Source organism: Muscardinus avellanarius (assembly GCF_963383645.1).
Source record: "Muscardinus avellanarius genome assembly, chromosome: 17".
In the NCBI taxonomy this organism is placed as follows: domain Eukaryota; kingdom Metazoa; phylum Chordata; class Mammalia; order Rodentia; family Gliridae; genus Muscardinus; species Muscardinus avellanarius.
The window spans coordinates 25,376,321-25,395,577 of record NC_137803.1 but is presented as its reverse complement, the minus strand read 5'-3'; the positions used below and the strand labels follow the sequence as shown (position 1 = coordinate 25,395,577).

The following is a 19,257-nucleotide window of genomic DNA, read 5'->3' as shown; positions in this document are numbered from 1 at the left end:
CTGGGGATGGGGAGGTCTCATTATGGGGTCTGCAAGGCTCTGTTGTTCCTGGAAGATGCTGGGAAATAAATGAAGACTTCGAGACCCCACTCCAGGGGTCTGAAAGGGATCATTAGAATAGCTGGAAGTGTAATGTCCCTGAGAATCTTGAAAATACCTTAGTTACTCTTCTCCTGATGTCTTCAGCATCGAAGGGAATGAATTACCAGCTTTAGATGAATACTCCTTAAATGGTTAAGATGTCTATGTGCAAAGATGAGCAGAGATATGGCCCAAAGTTTAAGGTAAAAAAGGAGACAGATACAAAATGAAGGTAGAGCTGCCAAGATTTTGTGCTGCGTTTATCTACCCATTAGGCATCTGCAGGCCTAAGTGCAGAGTCAGTGCTTTTCAACAAAAGCAGCCTATGTCCCTGTTATACTAGGATGGAAGCTCCACAAGAACAAGGGGCTTGTTTTGTTCTTGCTGAACCCTCAGGATTCTGAATAGTACCTGGCATATGAGAGACAGAAAACATTCATTCAGTGACTGAATATGTAGGGTACTGAAAGCTGTTGTTAGTTCTGGTCCTGACTGCAAAAATGCCCTGTTGACACTGAATTACATATATAAGAGAGAAGAGAAGGGCAAGAAGGTCGGGCATGGTGGTGCACACCCATGATCCCAGTACTTGGGAGGCTGAGTCGGGAGGATCACAGGTTCAAGGACAGTGGAGGGAAACTTAATGAGACCCTGTTTCAAAACTTAAAAACAAGATAAAATAGGGCTGGGGGTGTAGTTCAGAGGTGGAATGTCCCTGGGTTCAAACCCTATTGACACAAAAAATGGTAAATAATTTTTAAAATAAAAGAGAGAAGTGAGGGAATAGGAAATTGGAACATGGGTAGGTAGGTAGGTATTAAAAAACATAGATATTAATGAGCGAACAAGAAAGGGAGGTGAAGGGGGCCAGTCAAGAAAAAAGCTGATGTGAAGAAGACTATTCAGGTTTATAATCTATGGAAATAAAAAAAAAAGAAATTTATTTGAAGGAAGAAAATTATGTATAATAAATTATCCAAACTCAAAAATGAAGTTTATCCCCGAGTTAAGAGAAATATACAAGCATTTTGAAGTTACAAATATTAAAGATACCTTGATGTTTACAAAACTATGGGGGAAGCTTACTGGGGCATGCCCTGCGCATGGGATGGATGTTCCGGGGCAGCACTTGATGGGTGGACAGGACCTCCTGGATCTTGTCCAGGCATGTCTTGTTGGCTGCTACCCCTGCTTCATACTCTCGGCGGGTCTCTTCCTTCTCGGCTTCTCTGGCCTGCTGCTGGTGGGCTATTTGCAACTGAAGCTGCTTCCTGTACTCCTGGGCTAAGCCATAGCGTCTAAAGTATTAGAAATGTCAAAGTACAAAATTACAAAAGTAAGCATGTGATTTATTTAGAGCATTACAATTAAAATATGATTTGTGAAAGCGCAGTTAAGAGTCCCCTTAAAATCAGAGTAATCTGAAAATTGTCATAATAAAATGTTTGGTTAAAACAAAAACAAACACACAAAAAAAGAAATAAAACAGGATGAAGAACTCTTGTACAATAATTCTTAATAGAATCTTAGAATATTGATTTTAGAGAAGGAATACTTCTTCTCTTCTCAAAATATTTACAAATCCTTGGTCTCCATCCCATCTGTCACTCTTCTCTAAGGAAGAAGTGACTTATATATTGGTAAAACTAGAGAGAAAGTGGCATGCCACTTAGCAGTCCCCTGTCCTCCTAGGAGCTTGTTTTCTGTTCTGTTCCAGATCCACTCAGGGGAGGCCTGCAGCGCTCAGACCCTCGTGAGGACCAAGGGAATAGCCTCATTATGCTAAGTGAGGTCAGTCAGTCTCAGAAAGTCAAAAGTTATAGGTTTTCTCTCAATATGTGAAAGCTAGAGAAGAAAATGGGTAAGAAAAAGGACTGCATGAAAATGATAAAAGATACCAGTAGCATAGTGGAAGAGGATCAGGGGAGGAAGGAGAGGAGAAGAAAAGGGAGACTTATGAAAGAAAACAGATCAAATCATACTATGTTCATATACGAAGGTCTCATTAGCACACATGGACAAAGAAGAGACAGACAGGCCTGGAGAGAAACCTACAAAGAGATGCTGTGTGCATATATGATTGCAGCACTTTGAATCCCAATATGGTATAAAATTATATTGTATATAGAATAGCAATGGAATTTCACCAATACAGTTGGCTACTATTTTTACATGAAGTTTTGTAAAAAGCTTTGAGCGTCTAGAAGGACAAGCACAATGCGCATACAAAATAATGTCAATAATGCATGAATTATGGCAAATTGTTCTTCTATGCTTTGAGCCAGGCATCGTGACACACACCTGTAATTCCAGTATTTGGGAGGCTGAAATAGGAGCATCACAGATTCAAGCTCAGTCTAGCAACTTTAATGAGACTCTCAACAACCTAGCAAAACCCTATTTCAAAACAAAAAAATAAAAAATAAAAAGGACAGCTGGGCGTGGTGGAGCAGGTCTGTAATCCTAGTACTTGGGGGCCTGAGACAGGAGGATCATAGGTTTTAGTCAGCCTCAGCAACTTAATCTCTTCTTCAATTTAGTTAGAGTCTGCTTCAAAACAACAACAAAATAAATATATAAAAGAGGCCTGGGGTGTTGCTCAGAGATAGAATGCCCCTGAGTTAAATTCCCAGTACCCCCCCCCACACACACACACACACATACACACATTAAAAAAAAGGCTAGAGTTTAGTTCTGAGGCAGAGAGAGTACCCCTGGGTTCAACCCAGTACCAAAGGAAATAGAAAAGTTTGGCTTTAAAGGCATAAATGATAATAAAGAAAACAAAATCGTACCTTGCAGCCAGATGCTTGTAATCCCACTACTTGGGAGGCTGAGACAGGAAGATTGCAGGTTTGCAGCCAGCCTCAGCTAATTACAGAGGCCCTCAGCAACTAAGTGAGGCCCTTTTCAAAACAAAGAATAACAAATAGGGCTGGGGTATAGCTCAGAGGTAGAATGCCCCTGTGTTCAATCCCCAGCACCAAAATAAATAAATAACCTCAAAACAAAAACAAACAAAAACATACCTTGCAAAATTCTCCCTTTCTTCACAGTTAAGTTCTTTAAGACTTGTACTTATGCGTTCCTGCTCCAAAGCACATTCTTCTTTTTCTTTGGCTCTTCGTTGGACTAAAAAAGGCAGGAGAAATTATTTGCCAATGACTTTTTTCACACAAAACCTGCTGACATCTTTCTGAGCACCAAAGCTAGACTGTCTTTAGAAAGGAAGAACTTAAAGGTGTGGTGGTATACACCTGTAATCCCAGTACTTGGGAGGCTGAAATAGGATTGCAGGTTTGAGGCCAGCCTTAGCAACTTAGTGAGGCCTTCTGCAACTCAGCTAGACCTTGTTTCAAAATAAAAAATACAATAGGGCTGTAGGTGTACCTCAGAAGTAAAATACTCCTGGGTGCAATTCCTAATAAAAAATACACACACACGTAAAACTTAGATTCACTGAGCTTGATCCTGAATAAAGAAGGGAGGAGTGCTCTTCAGGGATTAAAGAATAGGTGTAGGCTCATATGTGCCGTGAGCTGCACAGATTTCCTCACTTATTTTTTCACTAAAAATCTGCAAGTAGCCTTTTCACACCAGATTACCCAGTGTAACACATGCCTCACTTTTCTCTTTTTGAGGACAAGCAGTTCTATGGTATTTATATTAATAAGAGTTTACTATAAAGTAAATATTTAAAAAGCATATAAAGCTCTTATAAATAAAAATGAGTATCCAAATAAAAATAATATAAAGAAAACAAAGAGTTCACAAATAAATAAATGTAACCAGTCACCCGATCCTAATTTGTAAGGAAATATATATATATATATATATATGTAGTAAAAATAGTAGGAGGAAATACTTAAGGTTATGAATAAATTATGAATCTTTGTGTGGTGGAATTATGGTTGATTTTGTTTCCTTGTTTGTAAATCATCCCAAATATTTAAGCTTTCCATATTTTCTCAATAATAATTTCAATACTTATCACTAATAAATATCAAAATCTCTTTGGTTTATAAGCTTTCTTCTCATTTCTTTCATTTTTATTTAGAAAGTTGTTTTTGTGGTGCTGGGTATCAAACCTAGGGCCTCATGCATACTAGGCAAGTTCTCTGTCACTGCGTTACATCTCAGCCCTTATTTTCTGAAAAGGCCATCTAACATTGGGTTAACAAGTTTTGACTACTGTCAGAATTCCTAAAGTGAAGAATTCATCAATAGAAGCAAGATGAGCTTTGTCTTGCAAAGAACACAAGGAGGAGGGAGAGGGATGTACTTTTGCCCCTCATTTCCTGTCCTTTATAATCACAAAGGCACACAATATTTAAATAATACTGTTCCTTTAACCTGGAGCACTTCTCCTCTAGGACTGCTTGGAATCTGCTGGGAAATGAAAATTTTCACTTGTGTACGTCTCCTTTAAAATATCCAATTAGATAAGATCTGTAAACGTGTCTAATATCTTTGTTTCACTCATGATGTTTCACATAAACCCACTTAAAAGTTTGCTTCTTACTTAAATTGAAGGAAGAACAAACTATAAAATGACTGCAGTTTGTTCCTTACTCTTTTCTTGAACCTGCAGTTTTCTGGTACACATGACTTCATTCAGAAGTTGTTTCCTCGCCTCCTTCTCAAGTCTCAGCTCCTTGTCTTGCTCAGCCATCTTCTTTTCCTTCTCTTCTTCTAATATTCGGTCCAGTTCTTTCTCCTGAGCTTTTTCTTCCTCACGTCTCTGTGCCAAATATTCACGATATATCTTCTGTTCTCTTGCCATCTCTTCCTATATAACATAAAAATTAATGCATATTGGCAGACATTTTAGGTGTGATAACGATATTAAGGCTAAGTTTAAAAGCAATTGTTGCCGGGCGTGGTGGCGCATGCTTGTAATCCCCGCACTTGGGAGGCAGACAGGAGGATCACGCAGGGTAAGCCAGCCACGGGGAACTGGCTTAGGAGACCCTGTTTAAAAAAAAAAAAAGTAAAAAATAGGTCTGGGAGTGTAGCCTGGAGGTAGAAGGGCTTCCAGGAATCCCAGTACCACCAAAAATAAAATAAAATAAAATATAAATAAATAAAATAAAAGCAATTGTTTAAAGCTACAATCCCAGTCTTTTAGGCTAGACACTGAAACACTGACAGACGCAGTCTTATGTCTTCACCATGCTAGGAGTGGTGATGAGAACAGATGAGGAGGAACGGCCATTAGTTGATGATGACTGAAGCTAGCTGAGAGACACATTGCACTGCTCTTTGTATTTGTCTGACATTTTTGGTAATATACCTTTAAATATGTTATATATTTTCTCAAAGTGCTTCTCAAAGCAGTTGCCAAAACATTTTCAATTAAAAGCTTTATTTTCATTTAGGTTAATAAAATCTTTATCCAGTAAATGAGATAAATCACTGCTAATATTATAATACTGCCTTGCTGCCTAGTAATCACATACTTTAAAAAATTTATTTATTATTTATTTATTTATTTATTATTTTGGTGGTACTGGGGATGAAACCCAAGGGCCTTCTACCTCTGGGCTATACTCCCAGACCTATTTTATATTTTATTTGGAAACAGGGTCCCTTAACCATTCGAGGCTGGCTTCAAACCTGCATGATTCTCCTGTCTCAGCCTCCCAAGCACGGGGATTACAAGAGTGTGCCACCACACGGGCTGTAATCACATAATTTTAAATGGCAATTTTCAATCCCCAATGCCACACATTCAAAAAAAAAAAAAAAAAGGTAACCCCAACCCAGACATGGTGGCACACACTTGTAATCCCAGCGCTTGGGAGGCTGAGACAGGAGGATTGCACAGGTTCGAAGCCATCCTCAGCTACTGATTGAGGCTCTCAGCAACTTAGTGAGACTCTGTTTCCAAATAAATATTAAAAAAAAAAAAGGTGAGGGAGTATAGCCCAGAGATAGAAAATTCCCTGGATTCTACCCCCAGTACCACACACACAAAAAAGATAACCCCCAAAAAAAGTTGACAAAGGACTTAATAAACTTCAGATAGATTTTTTTCCAAGGAAGATATATAAATAGCTAATAAGTACAGGAAAAGAGGCTGTGTCATTAGTAATTAGAAAAATGTAAATCAAAACCATCATGAGATACTGCTTCATATACAAGAGAATGGTAAATTCTAAAAAAATGTTGTTGAGCATCTGGAGAAATCAGAACCTCACATACCACTGGTAGGAACATAAAATGGCAGAGCCACTTCGGAACATGTTTAGCAGTGTTCTAAAAATGATGCATTTTCTCCCCCCCTTTCTTCCCCTTTCCTCCACTCCTCCTACCATGGGGAAACAAGAGGAATGTCCTTACTGTATATTTCTGCTCCCTGACAACAGGAATGATGCACTAGAGCCGGTGGGGCTGAGGAACAGTATATCGAGGGCAACATTTGGATGTGAATTATGTCTCCTGCTAAAGACACCTGGAGTTCACTCTTTAGATTTATCTTTTAAAAAATACATTGTTTCTTTTTTGGGGGGCAGGATAATAATTTCTAGCCATTAGTCTTGAGGTTTTTTGTGGCTAGGCTTTTTATTCCTTAAAACTGCATGTGAAGCTACAATGATCCCAAAGTAAAAACTTAAATTAAAAATTGGCTAAGCTGGTCATGGTGGCATGTGTGTTGCAATCCCAGCTACTCAAGGAAACTGAGGCAGGAGGAGCACACGTTGGAAGCCAGCCTGGACAACTTAGTGAGACCCTGTCTCAAAATAAAACATTTTAATGGGCTGGGGTTGTAGCTCAGTGGTAGAGCACTTTCCTAACATGCAGGAAGTCCTGGGTTTGATCCCCAACACTGCAAAGAAACAATCACAGAGGCCAAGGGTGGAGCTCAGTGGCAAGGTGTGTTTTAGCATACATAAGGCCCTAGGTCCAATCCCCAGAATCATACAAAACAACTCCCCACCCCCCAAAAAAAGCAGTGGTAGAAAAAACACAAAACCCTTAAAAGTTCTATAAGAATTCCAAATGTACAGGTAGCTAAATAAATATGAATACCTTTTCCTAATCTCTTTGCCTGACAGTAAACTTCACATATCCTTTTAAAAGTTTCAACTCAGGCGGGGTATGGTGGTGCACACTTGGAATCCCCGCACTTGGGAGGCGGAGACAGGAGGATCGCGCAGGTTCGAAGCCAGCTGTGCTGGCTTAAAAGACCCTGTTTCCAAATAAAAAATATAAAAAATAGGTCTGGGAGTGTAGCCCGGAGGTAGAAGGGCTTCCAGGAACCCCAGTACCAAAAACAAAAACAAAAACAAAAACAAAAAACATTTCAACTCAAAAACCACTTTCTCAGTGATGTCTTTTCTCAGTTAGATTTTAAACTTCAATGAACATCAGAATCTCCTGGAGGAGCCTGTTAAAAGAGATTTCTTATCTCCGCCAAGATTTTGATTTGGGGATTCTTATTCTGGATGTGTGAGGTTTTCTAACATCCTCCAGATGTGCTGATGCTGCTGGTTTATGGACCACACTGACTAGCACCATTTCCACAAGACTGAGAACCCAACAGAAAATCCTGGCCAGCACTTAGTAGGCACTAAATAAATCTTACTCTTTTTTGCTTCTTTTTATCTGCCTCATCCTGTAAGTCTTGATGGGCTCTCTGCACAAGATTCATGTTCAAGTCCTGTTCTTCTCTGTATTCCTGCTGCATATGCTGAATCTTGTCTTGTAAGGCCTTTTGGAGAATGGCCCTTGTTTCCTGTTTTGTCCTCTGTTTCTTTAGCTTCTCTTGTTCATTCTCAAATTTAATCTGTATGGTATCATTTTCCTAATTATAACAAGAATGAAGGAAATATATCAATCAATACAGACAAAAACAAGTTAGTGCATTTACTGTAAGAGAAGAGAGGAAGGAGTTTCTTAAAACACAGGTGCTTCCAGGGCTGACATGAGAATTCAGAAGAGCTGGTAACTGAAACAAAACTTGCCTTTTCATGGCTGAGTCAGCAATAAAGCTTTGTGAAACTTGTTGTGTGATTATAAAGTAACAAGTAGTGGTAGAGTTTGAGACTGCAGAAAAATATGAAAGAGAATGCCTCTGAAGCCAGTGTCTAGCACCACCACTACTCTCAACATTTGGGGTACTGGCCTTCCAGCCTATAAGCTTCTATGCACACCTGCACATCTAGAATTAGATACATTAAGCAGCAATGGGAGCCCCCAAATGAAAACATGCTCTGCGAATCAGCCCAGGCCCTCACACAAGCTATGTATGTAATAAGAGGCCTATGAAGGGTACTATGCCCAGAGTCCATCACCCTACCACGCGCATTTGAAAAGGTTTGAAAAGGCCCACCCAACGGCGCGCCTCCTCTTCCTTCTGCAGCTGAGCAGCCTGTCTCTGCGCCTTGATGCTGGTGATCTGGGCGTCCAGCCCCAGGCGTGTATTCTCCACCAGGGCTTGCTGTCTCTTCTCCTCTTGGGCATTTCGCTTTTCCTTGGCTAAGCGGTCTTCCTCCCAGAGCCTGGAGAACATCTGCTCTTCCACTAGTTTTTGCCTCTTCAGCTCCTCGTTAAATGCTACCTGTGCTTTCCGCTCCTCGCACACCTTCTTCTGATGCATGAAAGACAATTGAGTACGGAGCTCCTCACAGCTTTCCCTGTGAAAGGGGGAGGGGGATGATGATGATGATGATGATGATAATAAAAAGGAAGACCCGCTTTTCATGAGGCACTGCTGTATTTAGGCACATAGCTACAAAGTCATACATAAGAGTAAGCAAGGTGAGAGACCTGGGTGTAGGCTGTGTGCAGAAGAAATGGGAGGGAGCAGCAGGGAGGCCTGTCCAGGGAACCACTGCTCAGATCCAGATACTGAAGCCAGGCTTTGAAGCCCAGTCTGCCATTTCCTGTGTGACTCTGAATCGAAAACACAACTGATCTGATCCGCTTTCTCATCTGTAAAATAGCTTCAGGTTCTGGGAAGGATGAACAATAATGGATATAAAGAAGTGGTAGATAATAGGGGCTCACTAAACAGTAACTGTTACTGCTACAGAGGAAAGAGAAGAGCTTCCTGCTCTGCAAGTAGATTACAGGTTGGCCGGAAGGGACTGCGTTGCACTCCCAACGGAAGCCCCATCATGGCGAAGTTTCTCCATTGCTCCTCAGTCCTGGCAGGACACATGCCCACCTGCGGAGTCTTGCCCAGGATGGGAGAACAGCCCATTGTTGCTGCCTCACTGCCCTCTCACCCCAACGTGATCACCACTCAAGAAGAAATGCTGTTCAGTAAGTGTTCACACTCCATCCTTTCTTTCAGTAATAGTAATTCAAATGTCTGCAAAGGTTTATATACTGGAAGCTTGGTCCCCAGTATGGTGATGTGGGAGGTGGTGGAACCTTTAAGAGGAGGGCCTAGGGAGAGACAATTAGTCCCTGGGGGCACCATCTTCATAAATGGAGTAATGCTGTTTTCTCCTTATTATAAAAAAGTGAGCTGTCCCCTTCCCTTGCTTCCTTGCTTGCACGTATGCCCCTTCCCTGCATGGTTGGTTCCCTTTCTACTTCTATACTATGTATCGTGCACTCTTCCCAGGATGCTGCCCCCATGCTGTTTGAATCTTCCAGCCAACAGAATTGTGAGCAAATAAACCTCTTAAGTAATCTAGCTTCAGGTATTTTGTCATAGCAACACAAAATAAACTAAGACAGAAATGTTTTTAAGAGCTGTGATTCTCAATACTCTCTGTCCTTTAACCTAGTTAGGAATATTTTCAAAATTCCAATCCCTCCCTTCTTCCTTCTCTCCCTCCCAGACGAGGTTAATAAAGTCAGATATCTGGAGTTAGGATACAGGCTCTGACATATAGCTACATTGGACAATCTTTGATTAAAGACAACATCAGTAAATATTAGTTCCTCCTGGTTTCTATATTAAATGTAGCAACAGGAAACTGAAGTTTAGAGGAGCTCAATAAACTACTTTGAAGCTATATGAGTTGCAAAGACTGAAAGGAAGGATGAGGTCTTAGACTCATGACAAGGGTGGGCAATACCACACAAATCAAATATTGTTCAAGGATGCTCACTATTTAATGAGGATTGTTAGTCTCATTTCCCTAACTAGACTGGAATCTCTTTTAAGGGCTGTGACTCAGGAGTACAATTCTTTATTATGTTCCATACTATCTACTCAGTTTCCAATAGGTAATTGTTATAATATAGAATCATAATCGCTATCAACATAAATGCCAACCAGAAGTTATCCATATTCTCTGGAAGGCTCGAAAAGACAACAGAAGCTGACATTGGTAGGGCACCAAAAGAAAACAAAAACAAAATAATCCAAAATGCAACAACAATGAAAAACCCAGTCAATACTTTAGTACTGAAAAATGAATCTGTCTTAAATTCATCTCTGAAATTCTATCAGAATTGGATAAGATAGCTTATTAAGGTTCTTACCAATCCTATGATTCATATTCTAGAAGTTATTTAGCTAATGAAAATATAAGGCCTAAAATAATAAGAAATATGATTTGTAGTTTTTCTAATTACAAAGCTTAAATGTGTTCATTGAAGAAAAATTGGAATTTATAGAAAAGTATGAAAAGTATGAAGACACTAAAAATAACCTTTAATTCCACCACCAAGATAACCACTATTACTAAGTTAGTATATTTCCTTCTACTCTTGTATATATATGTGCATTTTAACTAAAATCAGTATTCTGTGTGTGTGTGTGTTTGTATCTTGAATTTTTTTTCACCTAACATTACATCTAACATTATATCTGGAGCAATCCTCATGGGTATTCTTTAAAAATAGTTCCTTTCTTCAAAACTTTAATTTTTATATTTTATTTGTTTATTTATTTACTTACTTATTGTGGTGCTGGGAACGGAATCAGGGACATTCTACCTCTGAGCTACCCCCTCGGCCCTACTTTATTCTTTGCACTTTGAAACAGGGTCTCACTAAGTTGCTGAGGCTGGCTGCAAACCTGCCATGCTCCTGTCTCAGCCTCCCAAGGACTGGGATTATAAGCGTGCACCACCATGCCCATCTCAAAACTTTATTAATAAGTGATGAACGGTGGCACATTTCTTTAATCCCAGCTACTCAGGAGGATGTGGCAGGAAGGTTGCAAGTTCAAGGCCAGCCTGGGCAACTTAACGAGACCCAATATCAAAATAAAATAAAAAGGGGTAGGAGTGTAACTCAGTGGTAGAGCACTTGCTTAGCATGTGCATATCCAGGGATTCAGTCCCCAGTATTGCAACAAACAAACAAATAAGCACCAGCTTTATTGTAGTTTAATAAACTATGTAATAGAGCCTGTAGCTTATAAGTATACCACAGTTTAAAGTTTCCCTGTTTGATGAACATACAGGTTACTTCTTTTACTATAATGTTTCAAACAACATTTTAAAATGTAGCTCTCTCTGCTTATCTCTTATGATTTTCTTAAGGTAACTCCTTAGTATATAATCAGAGAGTACAAACATTGTCAAAGCAGTGGATGATGTATGCTTTGGAAAAAAGACTGAATCAACAGTGTATGAAAGTGTCCAAAGCAAGTATGTATGTCTTAGGTCTTTAAATTTTTAATCATGTAGTCATTCAGTAAAAAAAATACTATTTATAAACTATATGCAATTGTTACATTACATATATTATTAAGTTTATAAAAATAAAAGTTAAAAATAGAAGAGATAAAAATAAACGTCAAATATTTTCTCCCTGTAATCTTAACAATGTGCCTACTGTTTACTTGACTTTGGGAGTCTCTTTAAGGATGCATTATTTTATCTACAGGTAAATAGGAAATCTACCTATCTTAATTATATACTTAAAATCATTGATAAAAGAAAATTTTTATACTTGTGAGTGCATTATAGTTTACAAGTTTTCATACATAACACCTTATTTAATCCTCATAAGTGCCTTACAGTTCAAATGGAGCAGCAGACATCATTCCTATTTTAGACTTAATGAGTCTCAGGGAGCTTGATGACAGTCAATAGCACCGATATTACTAGCAATAGTTATGTGGTGTCCATCATTTGTCAGGCACTATGCTAAGCACTTTCCCATGTATGAACTCTTGTAATCTTCCTAACAACCAATGTTGTAATAAACATTATTGCTAGTGTGTGTGTTTTACTGAAGTTAGTGAGATTGGAAATAATTCCTTCATATATTGCCTTAGTATTATTTGAACTGTTTCTTTCCCTAGTTCTCCTTCTTCCTTTTAACTTTCGCCTTTAACTCCCTTCACTTACTCTACTGATCTTCGCAGTATTTAAAGTCACTTATGTTTCTTATTTTTTCTCTAGCTTCAATAAATGAGAGAAAACATACCAGCCCTAATTTTCCAAGACTGATCTCAGCATAATATTCTCCAGTTCCATCCATTTTCCTGCAAATGACATAGTTTTATTCTTCATTATGGCTGAGTAAAAATCCACTGGGCCTATATACTACATTTCCTTTATTCATCTGTTGATGGACACTTTAGTTTCCTAATTTGGCTGTTGTAAATTGTGCTGTTATAAACACAGATATGTATGAATCACTATAGTGTTTGGACTTTAGTTCTTTAGGAAAGATACCAAGGAGTGGTAAGGCTGGGTCATATGGTGGTTCCATTCCTAGCTTTTTGAGGAACCTCCATACTGATTTCCATGTGGGTGAACAATTTTACAATTCCACCAATAGTGTATAAGAGTTCCTTTTCCTCTATATCCTCATCAGCATTTATTTATTGTTTGTATTCTTGATGATTGTCATTTTAATTGGCACACATTCTCTTGGTTCAATTCAGGTAAGGTGTATGAATGAAAGAAGTTGTCAATTTCTTTTAGATTTTCTGATTTGTAGGAATATAGATTTTCGAAATAGCTCCTGATGATCCTCTGGATTTCTGTAGTATTTATGGTGTTATGTCCTTTTTGGTCTCTTACTAATTTGAATCATTTCTTTATTTTGGTTAGATTGGCTAAGAGTTCGCCAATATTGTGTATCTTCTCAAAAAAGCAACTTTCTTTGATTGATTGTAGTTCTCTATTTCATTAGTTTCTGCTCTAATTTTATTATTTCCTGCCTTCTACTGGCTTTGCAGTTATTTATTCCTGTTTTTCTAAGGCCTTGAGAGGCATCATTAGTTGTTTATTTAGAATCTCTGTTGTTGTTGTATGTTCTTAATATGGGCACTCCATGCTATAAATTTTCCTTTTAAGACCACTTTTAAAGACACTAAGCCAGGTGTGGTGGTGCACGCTTGTAATCTCAGCATTTGGGAGGCTGAGACAGGATCGCAGTTCGCGGCCAGCCTCAACTACTTAGTGAAGCCCTTTTGCAACTCAGTGAGACCCTGTTTCAAAATAAAGAATAAAAAAACAGGGCTGGGGATGTCCCTCGGAGGTAGAATGTTCCTGGGTTCCATCCCCAGTACTGCAAAAAAAAAAAAAAAAAGACACTAATTTTTCTTAAGACAAATTATTTTTATATCAGAGAGCCCAGCACAAAGTAGGACCTAAAAATATATATTAAATGCTAATGGCTATATTTTAAACACTTCCAGATAATATCTGAACTCTAAAAACCCCTTCTGAAGATAAGACTCTTAATAGGTTACTATAAAATCAAAAGTCAGATTGAGTGGAAGTTTGGGATATTCTAAGAGACACATGAAATTGAAATACATGAATGAAAAATAGTGGCATAATGAGCAAACCAATATGAGAAATATGACAGCAATTCTTAATGTTTATCCTCTTAGAGGTTTACAAGAAGCACTGAAAGGAATTATACTGAAATTATAAATTATCAATATTTTCTTGCTCAGGAAGAAATATAAGGCACTGAGACTTTCCAGAATATCATTTCTTTAGGTGTAAGAAATCTCTTTGTGAAGTTAAAAGCATCTTCTAAACTGTTGATTATGTAGCATGATAGGTCATCTCAGAGGATTGACACCTCCCTTCCCACTTTCCCAAGTGCACATGCACAGCAGTGAAGGTTGAAATCAGGGTATAGACATGTGGTATCCTAAGAGGAAAAAGCAAGATGAAAAGGGACTTATTGAAACAACCACTGAGAAGAGTCAAGTCCAAGAAGCTGAAAACTGAAGGTCGCTATAGGCCTGGGTCAGGAAATGGATCTAAAATCCCCACGATCAGAATCCAAGAACCCAGGAAAGAAAACAGACAAAGAAGAACTGGGAGCCTAGCATACATTCAGAATGGGTGGAGATTGCAACAGTAAGGTGAGAACTCAGCTTCACCAAAGACTCCCTGGGACAAGGCTTTGAAAGAACCTCCTGCCAGTTAAATTCAATTAAAAAAATCACACTTGGTACTTCCATTCTAATTGAGAGGCAAGAACAGAATACTAGAGCAGAGTTTACAGACAAACTCAGTACCTGTCAATTACCAAGACTTGAAGACATGGTTTTTGTGTATATTTTCCTAAGGCTACAATTTAATGTTAATTTGCATTCCTGAGTCTTTTTTTCACATACCAACTTCAGATTCTGTGTTTTTCCAGTCCCATTACCTGAACTGCTGGTCTAACTTTTCAGCCACAAAATCCTGTCTCTCTTTTTCCTTCTTCTCCTTTAAAAATCTGATTTTCTCTTTCATTCTACCTTTTTTCTCTTCAATGGTTTCTTTTTTCAGTTGCATTTCAGTAAAATATTCATTTTCTTCTGATGCTAAAAGTTCACGTAGCCTAAAACAAAAAGATAAAAAAATTAAACTGTCATGTTTATCATTTTACTGACTTATGATATATTAATTTCAAAATTAAATATTTAATCATAAATTTTTTAAGAAAAAAAAAGATCACTGCAGTTCTCCATAAAACAAGACACTGATCTGTGTCATATTCTATTTGATCATATACAGATGAAATATATATATATCTTCAATAAAAGAAGTAAAATGAACATATTTTAACGAAGAAACAAAGTATAAAACAATGTATTCTTTTGCTTTCAATCAAAATGTAGATTATCACAGATAAAATATTAATAAACAATAGCTATTGATTTGAATATGAATAACTCAGCAATGATCATTATTATATTTGATATCTAAAAAGGATTTTTGGTACTGGGGACTGAAGTATCTGAAGTATGAAGGTAAAAGATGCTTATAACTCTGAGCTATACCCCAACCCTTTTTATTTGTCAATTTGAAAGAGTTTCACTAAGTTGCTGAGGCTGGTCTTGAACACGTGATTCTCCTGTCTCAGCCTCCCAAGTACTATGATTACAAATATATGCCACCACCCCCAGCTTAACATTTTTTAAATTATTTTTTGAGGTGTTAGGGCCTCACACTTGTTAGGAAAATGCTCTACTATGGAACTACACACATCCCAAGCCCTATTCTCTGATTTGTGTACATGGTGCTGGGAATCCAACCCAAGGCTTTGTGCACACTGGGCAAGCACTCTACCACTAAGCTACATCCCTAGCCCTATACTTGTTATTTTGACTGTCCAATGTCAAACTGCAGTTTGGGATATGTCTCATAGTTTGTAGCACTGGGTTTATAAGTCTTACTTATTTCGTCTTTCTTCAGTGTTGATGATAAACCCTTGCATGGCATCCTTGATTCTTGCTTGCACAAGGCTGTTAAGAAACCTGCGGTCACCGTGCTGATCCCACTCAACTTTGAGGCGATCCTGCTCACTTGACTTGATGGAAGCCAGAGTGGCATGATACTTTTGGTGGCGCCGTTGGATTCTTTCTAGATGTTGCTCAGCTCCTTGGACTTTGGGAGGTTTGGCTCTCTGAAAACAAAACCCAACTATCACATATGATAAAACAAAAATCAATAGCATATTTTCAACTAATCATGACTTCCACCAATACTCAAATAAATAAATAATAATAAAAACTTAAGCAGTTTTTAAGGAGTAACTTGTTTAAGGAGTAAATTGTTTGATTCTTTGACCTTATAATTGAGATAGCCTCAAATCAGTCTCAAATACAGATGCTTCTTAATTTATGATGGGTTACATGCCGATTAAATCCATAGTAAGTTGAAAATATTAATTGAAAATGCATTTAATATACCTAACCTACCAAACATCACAACCTAGCAACAGACTGTAGTGTAGAATGTCTTATATTCACTTTCATGACCCGGTGGCTGACTGGGAGCTGTGGCTCAGTGCCCAGCAGACTATCTCAAGAGTATCATATTGCATTTTACTAGTCTGGGAAAATGTCCAAATTCAAAATTCAAAGTGTAGTTTCTATTGAATGCCTATTGCTTTTGCATCACTGTAAAGTTAAAACATTGTGAGCTGAATCGCTGTTATTTGGGATAGTCTGTATTTCTAAAGTGTTGTTTGAGTACAAGTAAATGGAATTATAAAGTTAAAATTTTGAACAGGATTCTAGAGATTAGTGAAAACAAGAGACTTTAAGTAATGTCCTCAAAGCTCTTCAAACAGAGTAGATTTGGCTGAAATAAGAATTACAGGTCTTTTAATTCTTGACCTTGATCTAGCCACCCAGTATGACACACTGTTTCTCAATAGTAGCCATAGTAACCATCATCAAAAGGAGATACTATCTATATTCCATAAACATATGTATATATTATGTATAACTTGTGACAATGTAAACCCTCTTACTAAAAAGGAAGAAATGAAAGGAGGAAGAAAAGAGGGAGATGAAAGAAAAGAAAAACAGAAAAATAGTTGATGATAGAACTTTACTTCTATTTCTATGGTTTCCAGAATTTTGAATGCCAGGGCTATGCTCCTGACATATTGGGTAGCTTCAATTTCTGTACATGTATTATTTTTTATACAAATTACCATTTAAAAGTTGGAAATACATGCACATTTGGAATACATATTGATACACTAAATGAAACCTTATAGACTATACTTTTTCCATTTCAGTATCCTAGCATTGAGTATAACCTCTACCACAGTCAGGTTCTCAATACAAATCAATCAATCCAATGAATGAGTGAATGAATGAATTGAATCAAGTATGGACTTGATGCAATTTGTATACCTCCTGGAGCCACCAAGAAATTGATAGTACTGAATTTTGTATTTTCAGCAACAATTTTACTGTTATCCTTGGGTGGGTTGTGAGAGTGGGGTACTGATTCACAGTAACTAAATTTCTAACAATTGAAGCAGAAAGTCAATATGATCATTTACATTTAGAACATCAGTATCAGGATTACAAGAATAATACTAACTAGTATTTGTTATTTGTAAATAAGTCTCCAGGGGAAAGAAAACTAGCATATGAGATAGCTTGATAAAACAACGCAGAGCTTGGGATATATACAACTGATAAAACAATTCAGGGCTTGGGAGATCATATATGTGTGTGTGTGTGTGTGTGTGCATGTGCATGTGTGTACATACACATACCTACATACGACCTGGAGTTCTCTACCAAGGTGAGGCCAATCCAGGCACAGTCTTTGGCACTGCTCAAGACCTATATTGTATATATATGTGTATATATGTGTGTGTGTATGTGTGTGTGTGTGTGTGTGTGTGTGTGTGTGTGTGTGTGTATAAACTTAGATGTAGCTAAACAAGATGAAGTAGGGTTGAGGCAGGGAGGAGACAGAAGATGATGTTGGGGTTATATCATGAGTAGCTAATCCACATCAGAATTATTTGGAGCCTTTTAGCCAGTTAATTATATTACTGTAATATTTTTGGCATTTCATGAATGCAGATTCTGTGACAGTGGAGCAGAGTGGGGACACGGCTGCACCTTAGGCAGGATACACGGCAGGAACTCAGGCTCCTGGTAGACACTCGAGATGAGAGCAGCAACCATCCACCAAAGTTATCTAAGAACAATTATCCTCAGCTGTCAGGACAGGAATTAGGATGAGTGGTACATTTTGTTAGAAGAAAGGAATGGAAGTGATGGGTGATGAGAGGCATCATGAGCAGTTGCTAGGGGGATAGGAAGTCCTGTAGACTCAGGGCATCCTGTGTAAGACTCGACTAGGAAGATTCCTGCCTCTGAATGCACAAGGTATGACCTGGAGTTCTCCACCAAGGTGAGGCCACAGTCTCTGACACTGCTCAAACCCTATATTGTTCAATAGAAAAATAATGCAAAAGATCAATGCAATTTTAAACGTTCTAGTAGCTGTATCAATGTCCTCAAGTCTGCTATCCCCCCAGCCTTGGAGGCAACCACCTGATATATTTCCAGGTCTTCAGGGACACTCTATCCAGCCTTGAGTTGATACAAGGAAGCTTCTATAGCCACTCATGCCCCCTCCACAGGCAATTTTCCTGGGAGCTTGTGAAAAGGCAAATATCACAGCGCTAAATCCTAGCCAGCCCAATTCCCAGATCTGCTTCCAGCTGAGGACGCACTCCATGACACACTCCCCATTGGAAAGGGACAGACTTCCTTAGGGCGTCTTGGAGACAGGAAAAAACCACGATATCCCAGGTGGTGGTTCTCCAAATATATACTCTTAAGTATTATAACTGGAGGTTGGGAGAGAGAGGAAGAGGATAGTGGGGAATGAATGGTGAAGGATAAACAGGTAAGTTACCTTATCTTTCAAAATTCAACCCAAATATATCAGATACACACACTCCTACGAAGGCCCTGCTGAGGGCCAGGTTGGGTTCCCCTGGCCCTGGAGTGCTGGAAGATAAGAGGAAAATATAGGGCCCTATCACACACACATTCTGTTCTTACCACCATCACCACTTTTGGAGTGGGGCCCTTAATTTCCCGCTTTATGGTGCCAAACCGCTGGCTGTACATTTTCTGTCCAGTCGGGAAGGGAGCGGTGGGGAAACCAAGATGACCTGCAAGACCTGTTTCGGCGACTCAGAGGTTTGGTTGCCATGGTGCGCCTCACCAGCAGAGGGCAGTTGAGGTGGGCGGGTCAGCGGAAGTTGGTCCCGTTGCCATGGAAGCAACAGACGCTACTGCAACTTCCTCTGGCAGCAGTAGCAGCTGAGTCCCTTGGTCCAAACCACGCCCCAGGCTAAACCCCCACCCACCTTGCCTCTACCCTGAACAGAATAGCAGAAAAAGCTTCTTTAGCTCCAGGAAAGTAAAAATCTAAATACAATCTCATTATATGTTTGTACTAAGACTATAATTGGTCTAAAGGCATGAGAAAGATTAGTGGACACTTTGTGAAATGACTAAAATTGTTT

The 19,257-nt window shown here is 38.7% G+C and overlaps 1 protein-coding gene across 1 annotated transcript; it reads right to left on the bottom strand.

Moving 5' to 3' along the window:
• Positions 1-1,150: 1,150 nt before the first annotated feature.
• CFAP53 (cilia and flagella associated protein 53) lies at positions 1,151-18,856 on the bottom strand (the record flags this gene model as incomplete). Its single annotated transcript, XM_080714755.1, has 8 exons — positions 1,151-1,379; positions 3,111-3,213; positions 4,654-4,870; positions 7,670-7,888; positions 8,417-8,720; positions 14,623-14,796; positions 15,635-15,864; positions 18,788-18,856. The coding sequence occupies 8 exons, from the start codon at positions 18,854-18,856 to the stop codon at positions 1,151-1,153; spliced, it is 1,545 nt and encodes a 514-aa protein (XP_080570881.1).
• Positions 18,857-19,257: the final 401 nt, after the last annotated feature.